General features: G+C 37.4%; 1 protein-coding gene across 2 annotated transcripts in view; it reads right to left on the reverse strand.

Moving 5' to 3' along the window:
* lrba (LPS responsive beige-like anchor protein) overlaps window positions 1-15,131 on the reverse strand; it is a 268,042-nt gene that overhangs the window by 38,192 nt on the left and 214,719 nt on the right. For both annotated transcript variants that reach the window (XM_056265070.1, XM_056265069.1), the window contains exon 47: window positions 1,489-1,656. In XM_056265070.1, coding sequence (XP_056121045.1) covers window positions 1,489-1,656 — 168 coding nt within the window. The remainder of the gene's footprint in view (window positions 1-1,488; window positions 1,657-15,131) is intronic.

A 15,131-nucleotide genomic window follows, 5' to 3' on the forward strand; every position in this document is an offset into this window, starting at 1 on the left:
TATTGTGTACAGTACATTTCACAGCTAAAGCAAATTAACACTTTTTTGCTGTAGTGCTGTAGATGCAGAAGCAGAAGAGAAAATATGTCAAATATTTATAACAGAATTCTGGCAAGAGAATGCAGAGGTTCAAGAGGAGTTATCCATCATGAAAGTCATTCAGTTCCAGTATTTGTTTTTTAAATGGAACCGAATTAGAATAAGAACTGGTTCTCGGTTCAAACTGTCTAAGTCTCAGATCAGGTAGTGCTGTTCCTGAGGGAAAGGCAGTACCTGGACCTGTATGAAGGACATCTGTAGCTGTCAGTGGGGCAGTTAGTGAGCTAGATCTGTCTGAACTGGTCTGTACTTCTGTGTGGCAGCTCCCAGAGAGAAACAGATGAATAATAAATGAGTGTGGGAGACAGAGAGGTAAGGAAACACAGAAAGAGAGATTCCTATTGAGTCTGTAGTATGTCTTCAGGTCTCACGGTAACAGCTAAACAAATGTTTTGTAAGTGTCTGTTGAAGCTCAAACCGGTTTACAATAGCTCTGTTCCAAAGCATAGTGCGCTGACTCGCTTCCTACTGACTATAGAGGCAGCTGTCTTCTAAAGATGCTATCACATTAGCGAAATCTTGCGCAAAAAAGGGTCAATTGTCTTTGTCAATGGTGTAGTGATGTATGAAGCACAGCTCTCACAGAATCACTATCAAACCAAGCAGCTTTCTTTTGGTCAACGGCATGGTACCATATAAGCGCTTTGCATAATAAATAACACCAGAAACTCTATATTCACATTTGATTTTAATCGAGAAAGCATGTTGCATTAGTCAGCATCAAATGAAAATTCACTATTTTGTGAATGCATGTTATCGATCTTACTGTAAGTGATTCATTCAAGTATGTTTCATTTTTTTTCTTGACCTTGTAATGTATAAGAAAAGTCTCATAACTTGATCTTCTGTATTTAATTTGTCTAAACCCTGTCCCTCCACAATCGACTGCAAGCTTGTATTCATTTATGAGTGCAATGCCCACACCTCAATAACCAATCAAAAATGGTTCAACAGAACCAAGTCCCGAACCAATATTTACACTCGAATGTACGTAATAATATGGAAGAAAAGATCTGTCACCACTTCTGTTTGAGTGTACATTGTACACTCAAAAATATGTTAATTACACATAATTATTGTTTTCAATATTTAATGAAATATAGGTTTTTTAATTTATAATCAAAATTTCTCCTGCTTTAGAAAATTTATTTTTCATGGAACTCATTGCAATGCATTCTAGGATTGGCTCCTTGGCCAAAGTGAAGTAATCTGAGAATACAATTAAGACTACATTTTGGAACATTCTTTGAGTCAGGTGATGGTTTAAAAATGCAATAAAAATGGGTCAGAACAGAGCAAATGTGTCAAGTTGGCAATGAAGTAAACAGAGAGAGAGAGATGTGTCCATGTGTGTGAAAGAATATGTGTAAGAGAAAGAAACACACTCACCTCTCTGAGCATGGGGTCAGATATGGAGCTGAGGTTGACCGCTCCTTCATAAGTCAGGTAGTAGAAGACATTGAGAGCTCTGATGGCTTCAGGTCCCTGCTGCTTGTATCCGAATATCAGATCAATCCACTGATGCAGCTGACAGGACACAAACTCACTCTCCAGAGCCTATACAAACACACAGGAGATAAAACTAATGTCATTCAAACTCAGTGAAACAACAAGATTGAGAGAACACCCTGCCCAAAAGAACTACATCAAGATGCTGTAGGTAAAAAAGCTAAATAAAAAAGCTAAATTGAGGGTAGTTAGTGAATAATACCACATGGCATGACTGCTAAGTGAATTCACCACAGATTGTGATATATTTCTTTATTTTATTTTTTTTACATGCCCAACAACTCATGGAGGGTTCCTCAGAGAACGTAACCAAGTAGCATGGGTAACGGGATCTGTCAAAATGTGCTTTCAACAGTCACAAATGACATAATACACACAAATTACAAGCATATGCTTCCAGGACAGAACCACTGGAGCAAAGCAGATCGTCTTACATGAGCAGGACGAGATATCTTTGCTCCTTTGTTTAGTCTCATCCTCTGCGTGCCATGGGGCGTCTGAGAGCGTTGTTGTTTTCGGAGCTATGATTGTTCTTCGACTGTCATAACATCGAAACACAAGCTGTTTCTCTCTTCATTAGCCGCCAAAGGAGGGCCTCCGTTTATGACTGCTCATAAAAAACAGCAATTGTGTTAATTTGCTCAAAGCTGTGTGGGCACAAAGGCCTCTAAACGAGCCCAAATGAGTATGAGAAGAGCCTTGATTGTCATTGCTGCCTTGTGTCACATTAATTTCGAGACAAACATTAGGCCCTGCACTTAAACAGCAATTTATATTATTTAAACGCTTACCGGAAGGGTCTTAGCATCACTCATTTAAATGTGAATTCGCTGACAGCTAATTTCGCTTAATTTGCACTCCAAGCTTTCTTAATTAGAACTTTAAATCAGAAGGGCAATGAGAGATGCTGTAAAATGTGGCATTTTGCAATATGACAACAGGTTTGACAGCAAACTGGTTCAGCTCTTACGCAGTAATAACTTCATGAGTGATATTACAAGATAGCAAAAAGTTCAGAGATGAAACCTAAAACCTAATTTCTTAAGAAATTAGATATTCTGTTTGTTTGTTTTTAGCTTCCACAGTGTGTATATGCTATGTAAATTCACACAAAGGTGAGAAATAATCGCTTAGTTTATAATCGGGACGGTACTCACAACTGCTCACTCTATATTGAAATTCTATACTTTATACCACATTACTATTGTAAATAATTTTACTGTTACATATTTTAAAATAAAAAAAAGAAATTGAATAAAATATAAACAAAACATTTAATACATGTAATATTTGATAAAGGGTTTAATATTTTTCTCTTTTATTGTTTTACTACCAATGCACAGCATCTATCACAAGCACTTGCCTAAAACATGCAGATTTATTCCAGTTAATCTATTTGTCTACAATTTTATTAAAAAGAACCTGTTCCTCTGAGTCTTGGGAGGGATTTTTTAGTTTATTGTGTGGATGGATTGACCCCGCATTGTTCCACGACTTGTCTGCTTCCAAACTTAATACAGGGGCTGATGGGCATTTAATGTGGGCCTCCATCTTGTGTCAATCAGCGAGGGGAAACAAAGAGGAGGACAATGTTATTGGACACCAACTCTCCAGAGGACTACCTTTATGTTAATCAAGGAACTCTAAAATCAGGAATGAGATGGGAACCCCGCTCAGGGAGACCTGACCTCATCAGAGATGCAGAGAGCGTTTGGTAGGGTCTCCTGAGGCAGGGGTGTCACTCTGAACCCATGCTCTTTCATCAAAAGAGGAGGGGGAGATGTGTACCTACAACATTAGATTCCTTTTTAAAAATGACTACACCACTCATGTTAGCCCAGAGGGCATGTGCGTATATATACAAATAAATGTAAGTGTTTTTGCAGTAAAATATCAGGTTAAGCTGTTTAATATGACAGAAGACTCTTTTTTTTACATGTGACTGTCTCTTACAAAGCCAAGCAAAAAAAAAAAAAGAGGTTATTTAAAAAAAAAAAAAAGATTTACCAGTTTACAAAACGAAACGAAAAAAGCCAAAACCAAGCTTTTCTTTTTTCTTTTTCTTTTACTGATTGGCCAGTTTACAAAACAAAACACATTTGATAGATTTTGATAGAAGGATCGGAAACAATATTAATAAATGTTGTCTGCCAGTGCAGGTTTTTAAAATAATAGTTTTAACAGGCATGACAATTCTGTAATTATTTACTCATTCTGCTGTCGTTTCAAAATTGTATATCTGTTGGATGCACAAATAGAAATATTATTATGTATTGTCATTCAGAACTTGCTATATAATGACAAAGTACACAAAACAGTTTTATAAAAAAAAAAAGATTATCAATGGATTTTTTTTTTTTTTACTGTTCATCATAAAATGCTATTTTATGCCTAACGCTTTTTTAATAACTAACTTTTATAATATTTGTATGGTCCCTTTGGAGCTTGACAGCTCTAGTCACTATGAACTACTGTTGTATGATTATTAAAAATTTCCACACGGAAAAATATCTACGGAAAAATTTCAGCATACGGGTCTGGAATGACACGAGGGAGAGTAAAAATCTATTTTTTACTATTGCTTTAAATTCATGTATATGTACAAAAGAGGCCCAGGAGTGTGTAAGATGCAGCTCATTATCTGGAGAGCATTATTGATGTGCCAATTAGTAGATGCAGTATGTCCCATAAAATCCACTGGGAATCATCAGCATTATGGAAATGTGTGTGTATGTGTTTGTGTGTGTAGAGGTACTGCCGACTGTGGGGTGAGGTATCACAGCTGCTGAATAAAAAAAAATGGATCAAATTTTATTTCAGCACTGCTTTTTTACAAAGGAGAAATGCTATAAACGCAACAAAGAATGAATTTGAGCTTGGCTGACAACAAAAAGCACTTTGAAAAAATTGTTATGGAATAAATAAAGCAAATATCATAAATTGAACTCAAACAAATGACACCGGAAACTAGCAGATTTAGTAACTTATAATACCACCTCACATTTGCCAAAAACTGACAAACTGTAAATGTAAAAAGCATATTTGTGTAATGGTACCATGATCTGTTCTCTTCTCTAAAGGAACCAAATTACGACCAAGTCTCAACTCTGGGAGTATCTGAAAGTTATGGAAATGTCATTTCCAAAAACTACTTCAAACTTTATGTACAAACTGACAAGCTCATTGAGACATAAAACAGCATTGAAGACTTTGTTATAACAGATCTTTCATTTTTTCCCCTATTTTTTTTTTTTTTTTTACAGAGAAACCCTACAGTACACATAGTTCTGTTAGACACTAATGATACTTTCAAACATGTCTTTTTACGAGATGGATCTCTCTGAGCTCTTTATGACTTTCATTGACCATTTCCTTGTCTTTAGCAGCCTTTTAAAAGCATTTTAAGGACTTAGAGGTAACCTGTCTGTGGCCATGTTAAAATGTCACATAACAAATCAATCTGGCTGTTTTGCATTAGAATACAGGGCTGTCAAGGGAGAAGGAGTGAGATGGCGAACACACGAGCAGACGGGATTATTTCATTGGCAGCTGGATTGTGCAGTATTGATTAAGAGAGATTATAGTGGCACTAATCACGTATGTGGACTGTGCAATGAGACTACGACACAGTCAGTGACAGACAATGCAAATGAAACCCATGAGTCTAATATGGAACAGATTGTGAAACTCAAACTGTGAAATGTTGTTTCAACTCAAATCAATATTTCATGTCTATTTATTTATTTGAGAAGTAGTCGTGTAATAAGGATATCATACAGTTAGTTGATCTTTAACGCAAAAGTATCCCATTCTGGGCTAAGACAAGGGACCTGATGTATAAACCTTGCGTACGCACAAAAAAAGGCATTGAAATGTGTACGCAATTTTCCACGCACATATCGGGATCTATAAAAAATAAACTAGGTGTAAATGTGCGCACCGTACGGACACTCTAGACTGTTTGTACATACTCTTTTACTGGAGTGAGCGAAGTAATGAAGCAAAACAGTATGATTTAAACTCTGTTTTACATCTGATATGATCATATCATTATTGGAGTTAAACACGGAAATTTCATGAAATCTTTTTCCAGAAGTTACAATATTTTTATATGAATTTAAATGTAGTGGATGCTCTGCTTTTGAACACTTTTTCTGTGGAATGCTGTGTTTTAATGTTTTAACTACAGCGAGGATTGCTTGGTGCATGATAATTCCGAATTGTGTTCTAAATAGCAGAAATCATGTACTGAGAAAACATTTGCGTGCGAATAATGATCAATGATGCGCAATAACTCTGTCTAAGCAGATGGCTTAGCAACATAGACAGAAAGCCTATAACGACCGACACTGAAGGACTCGCTCGGTGATCGAACGGTCCATTGGCCGGTTTGAATAAATCCGATGACAATAGGCTGTACAACCTCTGCTGCACGTAGGTGTGCTGTTGGTGTCCTGCACAGACAGACAGTAGCCGAATGATAACCATTTGACAGCAGCACACAATATTAATCAACTAAGATAATCAACTAAAATGACAATGTAATAGTTAGTGTGTAATAGCAGAGACAATTTATATAGAGACATGCCACTTCCTCAATCCTCAATACAACTATATAGGGAAAACCCATAACGCCAAAGATGGTGGTTGTATGCACATGCCCCGCCCCTCCCGCTGGAAAGCCAATCGTCTGCTTTTAACAGTCAAGCCGGGAAACATGTAAGCCTATCGTCTGGTTCTACTGACGCATGCGCACAGTTGAGGTTTGCGACAGCGGAGACGAGAACCCTTGCGCATGCGTAGTAAACGTATAACCTGTGGGGAAAAATACCTTTTAAACCTTATTTTGGGGCAAACTCATCAAACTTTTTCAGCGATTTTTATCATATTTTACTGCTGTTTCTATACAAGCAGTTTTTATGTCCCGGTGACCAGTGAAAGTGCAGTTCTGACACTCTGCCCATTCATTTAGATAGGAGCCTGGTCTTGTTAGTCCGAAATAGCTGCCCGGAGGCGTTGCCAAGATGGCGGCCGAGTGGCATGACTTGCCTAAAAGGACTTTGGTAATAGTGAGTGAATTAGTAAAATCTATGAATGAAACAGTACACTCAGCCATTAGTATTAGCATTAGTTATTCACAGCAAACCTGCGTGTAGTGGTTGTATGTACTGTGTTAATGAAACTGAAAATAAACCGTCTGACCGTTCAACGACCAAATGAGATGTTTTTCTAGAACGTGCAGACTAGAAAATGACTGACCTGGAACCCCTGATTCAAGATCAAAATCACGGATAAGCTCTGGTAGTTATTACTTCACCTCCCCATATAAAACTAATTCCGTCTGAATAGGCCTAAAGAAGAGCCTATAATTAGAGGTAGCAGAACAAGACCCTTCATCCCAGAATGCATCTGGCTGAGGTGCAGTGGAGAGGGAACTATTTGGATAGCTGTTCAAGAGTGGCAGGGCCTCTCAAATGACTGATTCACTCTGGTTAGAGTGTGAGACAAGCATGTGTGTGTGTGTGTGTGTGTCCATGGCACACAAAGAATGATTAGAATAGATGGCTGTGTTAATTAACTTCTACTCTGAGCTCCTTAAGTCTATAGAGAGTAACTGATCAGGTAATGATGTATTCTTATTCTGTGAGTGAGGGTGTAGGAGAGAATGTGTGGTAAATAGTACACTGGGAGAAATAAGAGTATAATTTAAGTTCTCCTGTTTATTTCAAACAATGGTAAAGCTTTAAAATAAGGTTCAATTTGCATTAGTTAATACATTAAAAACTAACAATGAACAACACTTACTTTATAAAATAGTTATAAATGTACTATTGTTCATTTATGTTCTTTCATAATACATCAACTGTTGTTAAAGGATAAGTTCGGTATTTTACACTTAAAGCCCTGTTTTAAGATCGTTTCTGATGAAATAGAATGGTTAAGATTGAAATTTGGACACATGCTGCTGTCCCGAGAATTTTCGGTTTCTGTGGTAGCACCCCCCCACCTCCACAATGGTTGCATAGGTGCACTGGAACAATCCTTCATAAAACGCATTAAACTTTAGTTTACAAAGACGTGAAACTCACTGAGTGGTCTGGGGTGTTCACTGATATGCTCACACAAAAATCGTTGCAAAAGATGCTTTCCAACAGGTTTTATCGTAGTTTTTGTCCAAGAGTTGCAGCGATTTTTGAGTGAGCATTCTGGGGGGTGCTACCACAGAAACCGAAAATTCTCGGGCCAGAAGCATGTGTCCAAATTTCAATCTTAACCGTTCTATTTCATCAGAAACGATCTTAAAACAGGGCTTTAAGTGTAAAATACCGAACTTGTCCTTTAATGTAACCTTGAAATGTTAAAAATGTATTAGCATATGTAGAAATTAACATTATCAATGAACAATGCTTTCGCAGCATTTATTAATTTAGGCTAGTTCATGATATCTATAGATTAACTATAATATTAACGAACTGAACCTTTAGCCAAACAGTCAATGGAACACAGCTCTACAAACTAATTAGAAAAATATATAAATAATAATAATACATAAATAGCTAAATAAACAAATATATATATTTATTATATAAGATCGGAAAGTGCACTTTTTAAGGACTAATTATTCACTGTATGATGGCCATAATCCCAATAATTCAGTTTAAAATAGATTCTGTTTGGGATCAAACTGCTGATAAAATATTTAACCATTTTGCTTCCACTTTCACTCATGAAAATGTATCAATAAGCACATATACATTAAAAAATAGAGACTGTACACTTTAATGACCTTTCCTGTTTCCAGTGGAATGCATTATTAACCCTAGAAAAGCCCAGGCCAATGTCATACATGAGTATATCATTCTCTGCCTATTACGGCTGGGGTACATGTAAGGTGACCCTGAGAATCCCCAGAAGTTTAACAGGACAGAGCCATATGAAGCAGCAGTAAATTAAGATGCTCTGCTGTTGGTGTGAATGTTGATATCTAGGGTCAGTGATTTCCATGATGGATGCCCTAAACTTGTCGTCCTTGTCGGGGCTGGTTTGAAATGCAGACGGGGTGAGAGTGTGTATGTGTGAGAGAGAGGCCAATGAGTTGCACCCATGCTGAAAATTAATTTCTCCATTTATTCACAGGGCATGCTTGAGTGAATGACTGTGAAGGAGAAATCCAAGGCTAAGGTGCATTTCTTCCTATCCCACAACAAACAAACGTGCAAGCATGCACATCAACAGGCTGGTCTTTCAAACAGGAGAAGAGAGGAACTTCTGGAGTCTTGTAAAGTGGGTGAGTGTGTCAGCTGCAGTGGATCACAGTATTTCACAGGCTCCGCTCTACTCCCTACATTACATCACACAAGAGGAGGAATCATCATGACAACACAAGCAGATACTGTGCAGACACATGCACTCTATTCCACTATCAGAAGCTGAAATGGTAAAGGAAACAAACATAGTGCGAAGCGGAGGGCAGATTCTGAGAAATATCTGTCTTCATGTCATCTATGCAAAACCGATTAGTAAGAAAGTAGTCATTTAGCACACACCCTGATTTAAACTGTACACAGTAAAAGGTTTACACTTTATTTAAACACTAAAATTAGTTTGTCTAGTGTTATACTTGTGATCAAGTGGATTTGGAGTCTCTGTCAGTGTTACTTTAGTAGTATTTATATTATATTATCGTTTTTATTATTTTGAATTAGCTTTTATTTTTATATTTTCAGGTTTCACTTTAGTTTTATTATGATATTCATAAATATTGGTAATTCAGTTTAATTTCCTTTTAGTAATTTTAGTACTATATATATATATATATATACACACACACACACACACACACACACACACACAAACTCTGGTCCCTATCCATTATTGATTAGGACATCCATGAAAGTTTTTGTGCCAATTTTACTAATGTTTGAAAATACTAAAAATAAAGAATACTCATTGAAAAAAAAAAAAAAAAACATTGTTTTTCAAAATAAATAAAAATCTTCATAAACTTAAAATATTGACAAAATATAATACACAGATGAAACTGCCACAACGCATCATGTGAAAGCCAATTCAAGCTTGGTTGTTTACAACTGTGTAGTAGTTGGTAGGCAAATTGGTCGTTGGTGGGCAAAATAACCCAGCACTGTGGAAAAAATGCCCACATTTGGTTGGTGACATCATTTTCCCAGCCTGTTAGTACTGACAGTTAAAGTACAGTAGCCACATCAGCACTAGCGATGACAGTGTGAGCTGAGATGCATTAAGACATGGCTATAGATGCGTTTGAACAGAAAAGAATGCGTGAGGAAATGAGAGGAGAATGCAAACACTGATGACCTCTGACATGGCAGACGTCTGTGGTCTTCATATGGAGACATGCAGCCTGCAAACAGGCTGTGGGAAACACAGGAGTTTCGTGACGAAGTTCGCTATAAGACATGACACAGACTCATACTCTCAGTTTAGATAATGTCTGCTGCTACACGTGTTCGGCTCTTGTGATGAAACTTGTATCAAAGGCAGTAACAAACCTCAAGCTCAACTCAAAGATGGTCATGTGATCTTACCATTAGAATATTATGTTGACCTTCAGTTCCCACACAAGGCAACAACACTTAATGGACTCACCCAAAATCCCAGCACACTTTAGTAAGTGCAAAAAGCTGTCATCATATAAATCTGACAAACTTCAGGACGCTGCATTCACGGGTGTATGTCGGTCTTGTGCATGTTTTTGCTCAACTTAAAATGACACTTGTCTCTCAGCAAAGTGTGAGCTTGATTTAATGCCGAATCAGTTATCGGTCCCAGCTGGCATGCACAAAAAATAAAAATATTGGTGTAGGACTTACTTTTAAAGAATTTTAACTCAGAAATTGCTAGTAAATTTCACAAATAATTACAAAGAAACAGCAAGTAGCACTATGAATTCAACTAATTTTTATAGTGTAGACTTCAACAGTATAAAACTAAAATAAGCTTGTGCTGTAAAACACTTGACTGTTCATTTCACAAAGGTTCTAACAGAATACTACACATATTGCCATCCAAATAGTTAGCAAACACAAATACTTGACTATGTGACACAGTACCTCTGTTCCAAAACCTATTGAGCCAACACTGGCAGCATCATAACTGTAAGAGAAACTCATATGTGACTGATGTGGACATTCTAAACAGAAAGCAACTCTACATGCCACACAACCAACATTTTCATATCAAGTAAGATTAAATAAATATTAAGTTGTAACCAAGAGTAGACCTCGTTGTACCACAGCATCATGCCCTGGTTTTGGTGCATATCAAATTCTTTTCATCACTCAGACAATTTCCTACAATCAGCAAATACACCCTGACATTTGTGAAAACAAACATGCATGCATCTACAAGCTCTGTGATTCTGTCACTGTGCCACTCTTCAGATCATAAGGGCATTTCTTTCTGATGCGTGCACATGCTCTCTGTGGATGATCAACTGTCATCTGCATTAGTGTCCTCAGTATAATACGACTTGAGTCTGGTGGCGTGGAGCTCAGGAAAAAACTAGGTAGGTTTCTTTAAGCTTCTTTGAGACATTGCCGCAATTTAGTCAGTCTCAGTTTTTTTCTGTTTCTTCGTGTAATCACAGACAGACTTGATGATGGTGAGATCAGATCTCTGTGTGGAGCATATCGGCTGTTGTCAGACTCCTCTTGCACACAAAAAAATCTAACTGGATTATTACAATTAATGGCCAAATGAATGTTTGGAAATGTAAACTGATATTTCCTACTTACATATCAAAAGATATAAATAACTGGCTTAAAATCATTTTTTGAGTGAAAATACTAACGTGTACAGTACTGTACGTATATATACAGACTGTGAAAATAAACTGGGAACTATCACTATGATGTAAAGTTTATGTTTGCAGACTTAAAATCAGTTCAATTACCAACTAGTTGCTCATATTTAAAATGTATACAGTTGTTATCAAAACTATGCAACCCCCATTGCAAATCAGGTGTATCTGCAAAATGTACAGACTTTCAGATCAAATTGTTCAAATTGTCAAATTTCAAATCAACAAATCAAACACAATTATTTGAAAAAGCTCAACACAACAAATGTTTCAGGTGGTTTCCCCAAATTCAGCTGAAAATGCAACCTTTAATAACTTCCGCAGTCTCAAAATTATTCAACCCCTTCATGGCAAGCATATTTAGTACTTAGTAGAACACCCTTTTGCTGTTATGCCCTCTTGCAAATGAGATTTATAACCAGACACAAGCTTCTGGCAGCATTTCCGAGGAATTTTAGCCCATTTCTCATGAGCAATGGCCTCCAGTTCAGTAATATTCTTGAGTTCGCGTGCTGCAACAGCCTTCTTCAAATCAAACCAGAGATTTTCTATGGGGTTCAAGTCAGGTGACTGTGATGGCCACTGTAGAATCTTCCAGGACTTCTTCTGCAACCAAGCCTTGGAGGAATTTGAGGTATGCTTGGGATCATTGTCCTGTTGGAAGGTCCAATGACACCCAAGCTTCAGATTCCTCACTGACGGCATTATGTTTTCTCCTAGGATTTCCTGATATTTCACTGAATCCATCTTGCCTTCCACACGCTGCAGGTTTCCAGTGCCAGAGGATGCAAAGCAGCCCCAGAGCATCACCGAGCCCCCGTAGATAGAATTCTTTTCAGAATATGCTTCATTCTTCCTCCAGACATACCGCTGATCCATAGGGCCGAAAAGTTCAAGTTTTGTTTCATCACTCCACAGAACAGAATCCCCAAACATCTGTGGCTTATTTATGATTTTGAGCTAATTGGATCCGACTTTTATTGTGCTTTTGGGTCAGTAGTGGTGTACGTCTTGGAGTTTCTGGCATGTGTTTAGTACGCACCTTACTGTGCAAGCTGAAACCTCAGTGCCTGTTGCCACCAAGTCTTGCAGCAGGTCTTTAACAGTTTTTCTGAACCTGCCTTCTCAGAAATCTGGTTGCAGCCGTTGATGGCCTAACTTTGAACTTGCGAACTATGCTTCCAACGGTGTCTCTAGGAACATTTAGGGCCTTCGCTATCTTTTTGTATCCTGTTCCTTGTTTGTGAACGGCGATGATATCTTCTCTTAAATTTTTGGACCATTCTTTTGATATCATTTGACATCATCTATTGATGTCCATTCTGATATTTCTAACATGTAGTCAAACGTCACATTTAACAAACCTAGCCAAATCAGATATTTTGTGTGTTCTAGCTCAAGCACACCTGGTGCAACTAATGAAGCCCTTGATTACTTGCATCAGGTGTGCTTGAGACAACACCTGTTTTGCAGATTTGTGCTGTTGTGAGGGATTCTATTCAGGGCGTTGAATAATTTTGAGACTGCAGAAGTCATTAAAAGTTGTATTTTCAGTTGAATTTGAGGAAACCACTTGAAACATTTGTTTTGTTGAGCTATTTCAATTACTATTGTTTGATTTGTTCATTGCAAACAGCTGAAAGTCTGTAAAGTTTGCCAAACCTGATTTGCAATGGGGGATGAACAATTTCGATTACAACTGTATGTCTGCTGCAATAAATTAACAATCAATTAACAATGACAAAAAGTAAAATAAGAAGATTTGCACTTAGTGAACTGAAGCGCATATTTGCTTCCTTTTTGCAGTAGTAGTAGTACACTATGTACTATATGGCAACTACTTCTCATACTAGATGATCTTTTAATGACGGTGAAGCTTAAAGCTACACTGTAATTTTTTAAGTTGATTCTTAGCAAAAAACACTTTGTTCTTTCAAAATGATATGTGCTCATTAATGTGTAATTACTTCTACCAACTAATAAAGTATTCTCGTAAGCGTAGAATCTGCCATTTAGAATACATACAAATGGAAGCCATGTTGCGCATCCATCTTGAAAATACATTAGCCAAAGAGGGATATACCTGGAAATTTGGATTACTCCTGGATTACTCCTGGATACCTGGATTACTCGCGACTGCCGGCAGATTTGAAATAATACGGCCACCGTAGGAGTTAAAACGCCCTCGGAATGGGAGGGGCTAGAAAGTAATATTCAGTTGGTAGTCATATACAATTTCACCGCTAGATGGGAGAAAATCCCACACAATGTAGCTTTAAAATGACAGCTTTCCCACGCTGGTTTGTGATAAAACATGAATATGAATGACATGCTTCTTAAATACATCTATGTTAATCGATTCTGTAATTTGCCAACTAACAAAAGTCATTTGGCAACTAAATGTTTTTAACGGTCTCAAGTCATTTTAGTCTAAAGCCTTGGAGTGGTTACCAGCTGTGATATGAGTGTAGTCAAAGGGTATACAACATGTAGTTTACACAATTTGTACTGCAATAAGACCAGTATGGTACTTTTCCAGTAAATGACCATGCCTGTAAATTAGCTGATGCAATACTAAACAGTTAAATCCAATATAACACAGATATTAACACCTTTCTCACTCTACTGCCACTTACAGTACATCAACATCAATGTCAACACATGATAAGCAAGAACTAGTATGTTAGTTAGCATCACTAACCACAGTTGTCCTCTAGGCTGAAAACATCTCCCTTATAATTCTTGAGGATCTTTTTGAGGTTTATGGAGAGCAACCTGGTCCAAGGTCAATGCACAGTTAAGTCTACAATCACCTGCCACTGCTGCGGTTATGTCAGGGTGAATATGTGATGAAGGATTAGTCATGTATTGTGGAATGTTCTTTAGCATGACAGTGGCCAGAGCTAACTTGTTATCTGGCGGGTGGGATCAAGTTCTTAACCTCTCCCTCGACCCTGTGGTAAAAACAACAATCGCTGCTGATGTGAGTGTCGCGTGACATCAGAAAGGGAGGGAAGTCTATGAGAAGAGAGGGAAATGTTTTTATTTCAGCAGGGGTCTGTTTAAAATACCCATTTAATCCAACACACATCCTTAAACTTATGTATTTACAATAATCATGAATCCTGCCCAGTGTGAGCACCGTTTAACATAACAGGACCCAGGGAAATGACAGCTAGGAGAGAGTAGGGGAAACACATTATTTGGGAAGCTTGCTTAAAACACATTATTTTTCATTATATTTACGTTTGGTGCTTCAGAAATTACACATTACAGCTTCAAAGGTGCACTCAGTGTTTGAGTTTATGTTATGCTGGTCAATATGGTACTGTAGTAATCTTGGATCTATCTACTGACTTCACGTGACATGGATTCAGCATCACGCAAAAGTAGAAAATAGTTTTCAGATGGTGATGTGATTTTAAAAGCTACAGTATTAGCAACCAGCCATAATTAATTAATTCTGTGAGCAAAGGTGTCCAACAACATGGGGTTACTAAGTTAAAGTGAGTAGTGTTCAATTTGTCATATGATGTTTACATGGTGACCTGCTCCATGTAAAACTGGAAATGACTGCCCATTAGTGGCATAAAACGCGACTGAATCTACAGCATAAAATATACAGTATGACCACTGAAGAACAATTCTAGAATAAATTTATATTTTGACCTAAAGCTTTTTA

The sequence above is a fragment of the Rhinichthys klamathensis genome, unplaced genomic scaffold (genome assembly GCF_029890125.1).
Source record: "Rhinichthys klamathensis goyatoka isolate OS25496 unplaced genomic scaffold, OSU_Roscu_1.1 h1tg000229l_1, whole genome shotgun sequence".
NCBI lineage: Eukaryota > Metazoa > Chordata > Actinopteri > Cypriniformes > Leuciscidae > Rhinichthys > Rhinichthys klamathensis.